The 12,399-nt window shown below is 41.0% G+C and overlaps 1 protein-coding gene across 5 annotated transcripts in view; it reads left to right on the forward strand.

Annotated features, from left to right (window-relative positions):
• Positions 1–2,097: 2,097 nt before the first annotated feature.
• The window catches only part of PCNX2 (pecanex 2), a 171,814-nt gene continuing 161,512 nt past the window's right edge, over positions 2,098–12,399 (forward strand). For all 5 annotated transcript variants that reach the window (XM_068939009.1, XM_068939011.1, XM_068939012.1 and 2 more), the window contains exons 1-3: positions 2,098–2,273; positions 8,808–9,013; positions 11,695–11,812. In XM_068939009.1, the coding sequence (XP_068795110.1) occupies positions 2,121–2,273; positions 8,808–9,013; positions 11,695–11,812 (477 nt within the window). In that variant the 5' untranslated portion in view covers positions 2,098–2,120. The remainder of the gene's footprint in view (positions 2,274–8,807; positions 9,014–11,694; positions 11,813–12,399) is intronic.

Below are 12,399 nucleotides of genomic sequence, written 5' to 3' on the forward strand. Positions count from 1 at the left end.
GTTTATCCCTTGCTCTATGCTATGACTCTAGTTCTTCATATAAGGCAAAAATAAAGTGACTTCCTGAACCATGTTAACCAAAAAGAAAGAACGTAGAACCAGCATACCTCTCAAGTCTTTTCCCATTTCCTTTAATATAAGAGAATGCCTTGCAGCTATTCAGAGAGATAATTATAACTCTTTTCCTTATCTGCATATTTGCCTTACTATAAAAGCCATAAAGTATGTTGTAATACAAGCATTCTGCCACACAAATTCCACCTTGAACTTTATCTGTTATCTAAAGGAATCTGCAGGAACTAATTAACTGTGGAATGTTTTAGGTCAGACAAGGTTTTGGTTGCAGTACAGTGAAAAGTTTAAATATTTATTTAGAGTTATTATTCCAAAATTTGCTCTCTTAAGTACCATTATCCAACAGCAATTGCTGCAGTCACATTATTCTTTGTTGAATGTTTCTGCAGTGCCTACCACTCTAAGATCTTGCTATATAATTGCTGTTCCTAGGTTTTCCAATAATGAAAATAATTTAAAAAACAATAATATAAAATGTCTGTAATTTTTCTCATGGCACCATCTAGTGGATTTATTGTTAAGAAGAACAGAATATGGAACTTGTAGTAAAGCTTACTGCTCCATTTGTCATAGACTTCCCTTGAGAAATCTGTGGTCGTGTTTTGCATCTTTGGCATTCTTGTAGCTGTAGGTGTAATATTGCACATCTACATTGTTTCTGGAACACCCACCCTTAGCTGGGAATTACAGGACCCCCTTATTCTTGCCAATAGCGTTATATCAAAAAATGTTTGATGTTAACATTATTCAGTGGTGAAGATGAGGTGAAAGATTTGAGTGATGAACAGACTTGTCAGCTTAATGAGATTCAATGATATATAAACTTCAGTCAAGCCTTCACCACCTAGGGGGTCCAAATAATAATCTATATGAGTTAGAGGTATCAAAAAACAAGAGAGGAAGCTTTGAAGAAACTTTCATTTTCACCTTTGTTTACGCAGTTCTCTTTTCTTTGGAGGTGTGCGTGTAAATGTTTTTATTTGTGAATATGTGTAAGGAAGACACAACCTCAGTGGTTCCTGAAAAAGAAATGTGCTGAGTTCTCACATATTAAAGAGTATTATTACTCATAGCAGGCTATTGTACATGATGCAATCATTAAGTTTGTGTTACCAAACCATATTGTCTTTGAAAAGAATTTCTCTTACTATGCAACGGGAGAAATTAAAATTTCCATTCAGCAAGGAAGAGATTTAAGTAAGACGTGTCTAAAGGAGTAGCACATGGGGCACTGGTAGAACTGTACCTCCTTAATACAGATCAACAGGCTTAACGAGGACAAACCAAATAAATACTCAAAACCCGTGGGCTACAGTTCCATGAACATCTTAAGGTACCAGTGCTGCTGACGACAGTCCCACACCTCCCCTGTCCCCAGTCATTCACTTATACTGCTGTCTCATCCCTCCCGTTACACAAGCATTCAATGTGGCCGTGTAGAGAGCAACATGAGGAACTGAGCTGCGATGCGGTTAATTACCTCACAGATATGTTTAATATTATCTTGGTCTTTTATAATTTTCTGTGAAACACCTACAAAGCACACAGAAGTGGCTTACTCCATTGAACCTTAAAACTCCTTCTTGAAAGAAGCCAAACGGTTTTCACGGAAATTTCCCTCCTGCCTGCCGAAATACACGCAAAATTGTCAAAACACGAGGGACAAAAGTTTGACAGCCTCCAGCCCTAAAACACCCCTGAAGTATCCGGCAAAACTAACCGAGCGCGGGAGGCTCGCCACAGGGCGCGGACACTGGCCTCCTACCGCTGCCGTCGCCTGGGCTGGCCAGGACACTCCGCCGCGCTGCTCGGCGGGCTCCGCTCCGCGCCGCCGCCGGGCGCCGCCGCCGCCCCGCCCCGCCCCGCCCCGCTCGGCGGCGCCCGCCGAGCGGGGCGGGGCGGGGCGGGGCGGCGGCGGCGCCCGGCGGCGGCGCTCGGGGTGGGGCCGCGGGATGCTCGGCGTCGCGGGGCACTATGGGAGAATCCGCGGGCGCCCGGCATGGCGGCGGCGGCGGGCGGCGGTTGAGGGGCGGCGGGCGGCGGCCATGGTGTCGCCGGCGGCGCGGCTGGTGGGGCAGGGCGTGTGGGCGGCGCTGACCGGCGGCTGGTACTACGACCCGGAGCAGGGCGCCTTCACCAACAGCTGCCACCTCTACCTATGGCTCTTCCTGCTGACGCTGCCGCTGGCCCTGCACCTGGTGAGCCCCGCCGGCCGCGCGACGCCATTTCGCGGGCGGGTCCGGGGGCAGCGGGCTGCCTCCCTCCTTGCCTTCCCTCGGTGCCTCCTGTGTGACCTCCCCCCCGCCCCCCCCAATCCCCCGGCTCGGATGCGGCAGCCAAAAACGCGCGAGCGTAATGCAGAGGGGTGAAACGACCGGTTAAGCCGACGGGCCGCGTAGGGCAGCGGCCCGTTAGATTCGGCGTGACCGTTTATGTGTCTAAAGGTTGTCCACCTAAGCAGGCTCTGCGCAGCAGCAGTCCAAGGCCTGACCTTTCCGACCCGCTGAAGCCATCGGGTGGCAGAACCTCTGAAGGCGTATGGTACCGATCTGTAGAAATGATGAATGGCTGGATAAAACCTTTGTCCAAAATTTGCCTGTAGAGGCATCTGTTTTCAGGTCTACCCCTAGCCTTATCAGCTGAGAAGGGTAAATCAGTGGAAAAATCCGAATACTGTGTAATTACTATGCTTGCTGAATGTCACTGGTGAGTCACGTTGCTTTTCATGACATTCAGCTCCTTTTGTGCCAAAATTTAAACACTGCAAACAATTTTGAGAACTAGGACTTGTTTGCTAAACTTTAATATGATTTTCTTTGAAACTTTCACCCTGTTTTTTGTGTTTTCCTCCTGTGCTAGGGAGACTTGAAAATAGTTTGCTGGATCATTGCATCTGTTTATTGGTATATTCTTCAGTGTTTGTTGCTTAATATTGCTTGTACTGGAAGAAAATTGCCATTCACTTGGTTCTTAAGGGGACTCCTAACTAAACTCTTAACGGAGGTCTGTAGAATTTTTTTGTTGGGTAAAAGTTCTAAATAGGTGTTTTCACCCAAATGGTCAAATAGTGACCTGATTTTCAAAAGCAAGCAACATTCATGAAGTCCTCAGAAATCTCTGTGAGACGTAATTTTGGCATCTTTAAAAATCAGTTGCTATACCACATTTTGTGGCATGGGTTGCGCTTAATTCCTCTAAGCGCTGCTTTTGGAGTTGAACCAAGATAACAATACAACAATATTTTCCTCTGATTGATCAGGTCTATTTCCTGTGTACAGCAAGTGTCTTATGTTGTAGAATTTTCTGTCAGAGTGGTATGGGTGGTTAAAAAAAATGAAAGTTGGCTTTTTTTCCATTTGATAAAAATAGGGATGTATCTGTAAGAATATGAATTTCCTTGTGGGAAATATCTGAGAAATTAATAGCATGCAAGAAAGCATGCAGAGTTGCATAAAAAGAACACTAAGATCCAAAGATTGTAGGTTAGAGCTAAGATAAAACAGTAGAAGTTATTTAAAGGAAAGGAAAGAAGATCTGACTTGTTTACTAAACTTATCTCTCTCTCTCTCGGGTTTCATCTTTGTTTATCCAGATGGACTTGCTTTTTTGCAGATTGGCTGACTTTCTGATGAATCATCTGGTTAAATGCAGGAGCTGTGTTCTTGAGCTAATGTATCACTATGGGAATTTTTTATCCTTGATAGCAGTAATGCATTTATTATGCTGGCTGCTCAAGAGCAGTGACGTCCTTAAGTATTTGTTTCCTTGCTTTTAAGTGGGTGGACTTTGTAAACATTGTGCAATTTATATATATATATATATATATACACACATATATATATAAATATATATTCTTACCTCTTAGAAACTTGAACCTGCTTTTTAATTAAAGGTTTTCTTTTGGATCTCATTTTAAGTAATGTTTGAGGTGATATTTACATTACACACACACACACACACGCACGCACGCACACGTGTGTGTGTGCACACACGCTTAACAGCAAAAGTTTTGGATTCAACTGAAACTGTTACTGGCGTTTATTGAAATGCCAAAGTCAAAACAAAAGAGAATACTGTATTTTAAAAATTTTGCTTTGTCCTGGATCATCTTAATCAAGGTTTTTGTGAAAGTCAGAAAGTCTCTCTGAAACATTTTAATTTCAATGAAATGTCAAAATTCATCCAGCTGTTTTGAGATTTTTCCCACTAGCTCAGCTGAGACATGCTGACAGAGCAGAGTCAGGAAGCTTATAGTATTTCAAGTTGTTTCTGTTGTGTGGACTGAGGATTTCATTCTCTAGCATTGTCAGCATAGCTTTCTTTGATACTAACAGCTCCATTGTTAACTTCCCCAGTCCTGAAAAGGCATATCTGTATTTTCATCTCTTCCTTTTCTTTCTCATTTACCCTATATACTGGTAAACGTATAATTAAAAATGTACATAGAAAAGGATTTGGAGCATCACTGCTATTAAAATCAATTTTCAAAATTGTAATGAGAGCTCTGGTAACGTTACTTTGTCAAACCTCGTAACACATTACGAATTAGTTACCTTATTCCACCAAACAGCACGGGGTTCCCAGGTGCTGTGTGCATGAAAATAACAGCGCTTGTCAAAAAAGCCACTGCGCTAAATTCAGCCCTGTTGGAACACCACTGAAGCAGAGAGATAAGCTGTAGCACAAGCATTCCCAAAGTTATTTTACAAGCTGCAGGACAATGCGCATCATGTTTTGATGAGTCACCAGAACAGTTTAGTGTGTGTTTCTTCTGCCATTTGTTGAACAGAAAACTCTCTTGAACTTACTGTTTTAAAGACTTATTACTTTTTTTGCATTAGATTTTAGAATTACACTATAATAGCACAAATGCAACGTGGCACTCTGATGGTATGGGCACACAAACAAATTACTCAGTAGTAAGCTTTAATGGAACTGGTTTCATGTCAGCTGCTTCCAGTCCCATTTGACCATGCTTTTCCCCACTTTATCTCTCAGTAAAGGTAAGGACACAACAAAAGAGCGGTAAGCTACACTGTACTTATTATACTTGTAGGGTAGGATGCACGCTTAAGACTGGACTTAGTGCTCTGTAATTTTATTCACTGCCTGTTTTCCCACATTTTTACACTGTGTAGTGGACATCTCTTAGTTATTAACTGAAGATAATTTAACATCAAAATATTTCTCTTTCGCCCCAGTATCATGATATATCCTGCTCTTCCTTCTGCAAGCCTTACTGTGTTAGCAGACTGTATATTTATTTGCCAGCTCACCTCATGTTCTCCAACACACCAAGACACCGAGGCCCAGGTGTAGCACCGTCTAACTTTAGGTGACTCAGATGCCCAGCATCAGGTGGAATACATCCAGGTCCAGCTAGTTTTAATTATTCAGTCCCATTTACAAGCTTTGTTATTTTATGCAAAGATTACACATCTTTACATTAGGAAATACATGCCTCGATCACCTTAGGGTAGAGGTCTACAATATAATGACATAAAACTTTTTTTATATTTAGTGGTGCTGTGGAAACATTCTAAAAGTTTAGAAACACTGTCATGGTTCAGTACCCTTGTATCGTCATACTGATCTCTTTTGCCCCATCGAATGTATTGATTTAGGAATACACACAAATAACTTTTGCCTTTGTGCAACCTGAGTAACCTTAGCAGAAATATGAAGAATTTAGCCATTCATCTGGGATCTCTGGACAGGCAGAAGCCCCAGTCACGCATGGGCACATGTTGCTCAGGCATCATCTGGAATGCGTAAACCTAAATTTCTGCCTGTGACCCCAAAATGTTCTGGTGTAGGGCATAACAATGAAAGCAACTGGGAAACAAAAAGTACATTATAGTGGAGTCTTTAACTGGGTAAGAGCAAGGAAAGGTAGAGCTACAGCTTCCACAGAAACTTGTGGAATGTCGTGAAGGCTGCTCTCTAATGGGTTTGTGCTTGTGGATTTTTTTTTCTAGTGTCTAATAATGTCAGTTCAATTGAAGCCTTTCCTGTGACTAGGGTATTCAAAAAGCAAAATTGCTGTGTAGGTTCCTCATTAATACAGAAGGCATGCTGTGGCCTTGTCCTCAGCGGGATGTATTCTATCAAAGTTAGTTGAAAGTGGCCAAAGAATTAAGTAATTCAGCAGAGGGGATGGAGAGAGATGATAGATACACAGACACATAGTGTGATTATAAAGCCTAGTTTCCTTAGGAAACCAAGATAATTATAACTGTAACACATCAAAAGTGAATCAATCATGTAATTCCTCAGTGGTCTATTATTTAATTCCTCCTTAGCTCAGCCAGCTTTTATAGCTTTCACGTGTCCATACCTGGGCACACCAACCGTAGTCGTATGGCACTTGTACCCTTACACAGGAGGCCCGATTCAGAAAAACTAGGGCTTTCCATTCTCAGCTTCATCTTTCTCCGAATTCCTCATGTGGGCAGGGAGTAAGCTGCCAGCTGGTACTGCTTAGAATGCCCCAAGGTCCAGTGTGTAGAGAATACACTGCCCTTATTGCACATAGGGCAGTTTTGGAATCATGAGCGTGCGTAGCACCTACTCCACGGGAAGCTCTGTATTTTGGGCAGATGTGCAGGGAAATCCCAGCGAGGCACAGGCTGCTTGCCTGGTAGGTCTAGTCTCACAGAGCAGGGGTGACATGCAGCATTCAGCATGTGCCAAAACTGGTCCTCTTTTCCACTTTGAAATTTAGGAGCTTCCTTTCATTCTTTCCCCTTCTTCTTAGTGTGCTCCATAAACTGTGTTAATTTAAGTTCCTTTTTTTGGGCCCTCTTGACAATATTTCTGCAGTGTGTATTAAGCTTTAGGAATGTCACGTATCAAGCACTTCTTTTCCAGTGGCTTATTGATGCTGGATAATGATGTATTCTGAGGCGTTATTTAATAAGAAATGGTCAGTCTGTGCTTTTTAGTGCATAGGAGAAGAGATTCTCCGGAAGGTGAACAAATCCCTCCTTTGAACAAATCCTTACAGATAATTGGCTATCATTCTCTGTGAAACTCAACATTATTTCAGCTTCTTTTTTGCAAATACATTACTCATACATTAGCTATAAAATACAAATTCTTCAACCTTATCCGTCAGAGTTTATACCCTGAGCGTTGTCTTGCAAACTGATACTCTTTCTGGCCTAGATTCGGTGAATAACTGAAGGACATGCTTAGTTTTAGTATGCACATAGTACCATGAAGTATTCTAACAGACTAAGCCTCAACTAGTAGAAAGTAAATGTATTTCTCATTAGGTATCGTTAGTAGTGCCTACGTGCTAAATAGTGTTTCCGCTTCTATGCAATAGGTTCTTGGTGTATGATTCAGAATAGTCCTCAAAAAGGATGTGCCTGAAAATGTTCGTGTGTACATCTTGGAGGTGTATAGTCTCACTTAGCCAAAAGCAGAAGAATAGAAGCCCACTCACAATTTCAACATCAAGATGAACACTATGCTTGTTTTAGTGATGAAGTTAGAATTCTGCCTAATGCGTGTCCATTCCTCACCTAGATGTGGTGAGTGTGGTTTATTTCTGAATCTGAAAAGGTTTTTAATCTAAAACGATTTCTCATCTTTTACATCCAAATACTTCTTCAGCTGCAAAGCTGGTATTTAAAGTGACAGACTTAGGGCCTAAAGTAAAGATTGTTCTTAAAAATTAACCTCAGTAGGCTTTCAGCATGCCCCGAGCATTGAGAATCTTCCTTTTTGCCCCTTCTACAGTTTGTGCAAGAATATAGTAACAGTCTGTTTAAAAAAAAAAAAAAAAAGGGGGGGGGGGAAGAGATTTAACTCGTTGTGAGCCTGCAACTGAGTAGAAACAATACATAAGGGCATTCCATGACTGTAATAGTAAGGGCTTTGGCCCTCCATAGATAACTGCAAGTATCCATTGCTATGATTCTCCCTTTACAGTGAGGAAGTACTTACATATGAAAGTGTTATTAGTATGTCATGTCTGTGAAAGGACTTCACAAACTGTAGTTGAACTATAATTCATTTGAATGATTAAGAGATATGGTGCTCATCACAGAGCAGCAGACCCAGATTACAGACTGCTGCAAATTAACAATTACAAACTTTTAAAAAATAATTCAGAGAGGCTGGCTGTCTAAATGCATTTTATTCATTTGTTTTGACTTGTTCTGTTTAATTATTTAAAATTCCTCAGCAGTGAAGATACTTGGAGACATGCTGTGAAGTGTTAGAGTGTTAGTAAAAGGAGATTAAACTACAGCATTTTACTCTTACATCATAACTGAGAAGTAGGGTAAGATGACATAATTTTGGAAAGAGATTTCCTGTCTGTGGATTGTTTCATTTTGTGTCTGCATTTTTATAAGCACATAATTTAGAAAAGGCTGGAGCTATAACTAGCTTGGGTACGGGGTATTTTACGAGGTTTTAAAATGTTTGTTGATTGTGAGATTTTATTGATTTGGTTAAGAAAGGAGTAACATCCATAGCTAGGCAAAAGAAGACTAAAACTTGTACAATGGTTTGAAATTGGAGCCAATCTTTACTACTTGCTGGTGAGTAGTACTCTAATATACTACACGAGATGCAATACTTGAGTTTGCAAAACTCGGTAGAGGTGCAGATAATAGACAATAACAAACAAAACAGTTTTGAAAATGACTTTGAAAATTTTAGTGGCATCTTTTCAAAATATACTGTTATAATGATTTCTTTGTTATTCCTTTCTGCAGGCTTTCCCACCAAATGCCATCACAGTTTTTGTATACTGCAGTTCAGTGACAGTGTTCTTCACAATAATAAAGGTGATCAGTTACCGTCTGCATCTTATGTTTGATAAAGGTGAAGTAATTCAACAAAAGATCTCAAGAAAAAATGGAAGGCAATGTAAAGATACAGGAGTCCCAAAAGGAAACACAGTTCAGCCCTCAAATTGTTGGTAAGGTTTTCATTGCACAGTGTTGATACATTTCATAAAAGGATAAAAGTTTGCACCATGATCTTGCATAGCAGAAACCTGTTGACTGTAAGGAAACTCCTTACAGTTGTGTAAGGAGCAGCACTTCTTAAGAGCTGCTTAGTGCTTTTATGTTAGGTGGCTCCAGCATACCTGTGATGTAGCATCTGGTCCAGAGGGTGCGGGGAGCAGCTGGGCCTGATGGAGGGAGAGGAAGGCAGGGGAAGAGAGCTGTCTGGGAAGTGATATAAGATCCTGGGGAAGAGCTGGGGCAAGTTTTCTAGGGAAGCCTAAGTGCTGGGGAACCAGTAGAAAACTTTTCCTGGTGTTGCCTCCAACCTAAAGAAGTTTGAGAGTCAAGGAGAAGAGCTCTGTCTTCATCAGAAAGAATCAAGTGCTGGGCTCTTCTGTAATGAAGTAAGTCCTTTTAGGATGAGGCCTTTTCCAGCAAGATCCAAGAAGGGCTTCAGCAAGACTCAAGCTCCTGAGGCAGCTGGTCACTAAGAGGTGCAAGGAAGCACCCAGCACCCCTAAGATGCTCGAATGGGCTGTGCTGTGTCTAGAACGTGCTGTGGCTTAGGCTTTCTGAAGACTGTATGTTATTGCACATGTAAATGGTAAATGGATTGTATATTGAGGTTCCTAAAGTCCATCTATGTAATGCATTGCCTTAACTGGGGGGGATTCTAGCTCTAAGAAAAACTTGGGTAATTACTTGAGACTTACAGGAAAGTGGTGCAAGTGCCTGCAGTGCTGACCTACTGGGAAGAAGGAAGGAAGTGACCTGCACCTGGTGGCCAGGAAAATGCTTTAATGCCCTGGGTTTAAAAGCCTGAGCTCCTATTGCCTTTGTATGCTTATAGCAATTTCCCTACCTGTGACCAAACCTAGACGTGTTAGTCTCTTCGCCCCTTGCTTCTTTGTGACTGCCAGTGATTCTTCTGTGGTACTGTTCATGGGGAAAGCTGGAGATGCTTTTATTTTTCAGTGGGCATTTAGTAGGTATTTTAGACTCTTCTGTCTATGAGGAGCCAAGTACTGTGTTTGTACTGCAAATGGACTCTCAAAGTTAATAAGGCAAGTTCCAGACTGAGATAGCATTAAAGGGAAAATAGCTTTGGGCTAAAGATTAGTACTCAATTTTTCCAGATTTATGTGAGCATAGAATATTCCTGTGTGTTTACTGAAAACCTATGGAGGAAATTAAAATTGAGACCTCTTGCTGATTTTACAAGCTTGAGTCACACAGAAGCAAATGAAGCTGGCAAGCAGCTTTCAGTCTTCCCAAACACTATGACTGATGTGAAAAATCCTGAAATAAGGTACATACGAGACTGTCTGCAGCACTGAGATATCCAAACAAAGCTTAAACTGAGTGGGTTTCCTTGTGACTGCCAGCCAGAGTTTAGCAACAGAGCTCTATGTGAGTGAACTTACTTTGCTGTTCTAGTGCGTTTGCAGTCCCTGCCGAGAGCTCTGTTACTGTTAAGACTATGCAAGTTGTTTATTAGAAAGCTTATCCGTATACAGCTATGCTACTGTTCTTCTGTGCCTTTATATACAACTCAGTGCTACGCTCCAAGCAGTGACATTGCTATTCCTCTGTATCAGCAGCTCACACGTCTATTTCCGCTTTGCAGATAACTGATACAGTAATTTAAGAGGTCCATCTATTGTTCTAGGTTTGTTGAAATTTAAACAGAACCTCAGTGTTTTCCTGTTCAATAGCTAGTGACACAAAGGCAAACTTTTATTATCCTGCCTGTGTTTTGATTGAGAAGTAGAGGTAGTAGCCCTTAAAACTTGCATGTTAAATCACATAACGTGTGTTCCTCTTAAGAGGTCCTAGACATAAAGCTCTGTTATTTAGCTCTTGAACAGCAAATAAAAAATGTTTTACTTTGATTAGACCCTGGTAGTAGGCAAGTTGCTTGAAGTTTTTGAAGCCAGCTAAGTACAGAAAAAATTTATGGGAAGATGACTGAGACTTACAGGTAAATAATCTTATAGATTATACATGTCTATAATGATTTTATAATGTCCATCATGCATAACAGTTTTCAAACCATTGTATTGTATGTGCTTTAAAACTGAATTTGGAAAAAAACCCCACTTTTTGCTCTTTTACCGTAGCAGTGATATTTTTTTCAACTAAATCTTGGTTATATTACACCTGAGAAACAGAATATGTATTGGTTCTCGTTAGTAAGTCTTGCCCAGAAATATTTGTCTATATCCATTGAAAAATTAGTATAAATATAGAAATAATTAGTGTACAGCAGAATGCATCCACAAAGGAAGAGATGCTTATTACTTCAAGCTGCCTCTAATATATCCATTGTTAAATTCCATCTGTTTGAAGAGATGTAATTATATTTCTTATAGCAATGTCCTACTTCCTAGAACACCAAAATCATTTTATAATGAGGAAAAAAAATTTTTAGCAAGTCTTCTTGAGAAGAATGACAAAAGGGATTATAGTGATTTTCAGCACGGCTCTTTTAGAAGTGGAGGGGAGGAAACATGCTGTCACTTGATCATGCTGTCCTTCCTATTCATTCCCATTCTGTTATTACTCTTCAGCTTCCTCAGACTCACTGTGACCCTCTGTGGTGAGAAGCATTACTCTGTTTTTTATTTGATTCCTTTTCCCCCTGTTTCAGCAATAATATGGGAGATAATGGTGTAATTGTTGAGACCAACCAAAATGACTCTACTCCAACAAGCAACAGCAGTTCAAGAGTACAGGCTCTCCACTCCCAGAACTCGTCTGGAGCAATGGTTAGTATGCTGTTTTCTGTCGCAGTGTCTTCCTTTTACCATGTGGAGTTCTGTACTGTCAGGTACTTATTACTTAAAAGCTTAGCTCTGCCCCTAAATAGTAGGCAGTGGTTCCCTCGATGTACTTTGTATACAACTGGTGTTGGCTGGTCTTAGCTTTGTCCCCAAAGCTTGGGTTTACAAAGCCGTAGTTAATTCTGTATGCCTCAGGAGAGGTCTGTCTGCTCTGTAGACACCAAATCGCCTTTGTAAATCTTGCCGAGAGCACCTGGGGTTCATGGCTGCTCTCAGAGAAGGGAGGGGCTTGCATACAGTGAAAAAAGGGAATGTCTGTGTGTTGCTAATGCAATCAGGGCAGTCTGTCATTGCCTCAGAAGGGATCTACTCTTGGAGCATTAATAACTGTTTTGCGTAACTAGATTTATGTTCATAAAATGAACCTCACACATCTCTTGAGCATTTATACAAAGCATAAAAAAATGTGATTTAAATTCAGGAGGTGTCTTCATGAGGTTAAAACATACATGCATTGTATGCCATTGGTCATACTTTGTAAATCAGTAAAGTGTATAAAGTGATGAAGGTGA

The sequence above is a fragment of the Struthio camelus genome, chromosome 3 (genome assembly GCF_040807025.1).
Source record: "Struthio camelus isolate bStrCam1 chromosome 3, bStrCam1.hap1, whole genome shotgun sequence".
Classification (NCBI taxonomy): Eukaryota; Metazoa; Chordata; class Aves; order Struthioniformes; family Struthionidae; genus Struthio; species Struthio camelus.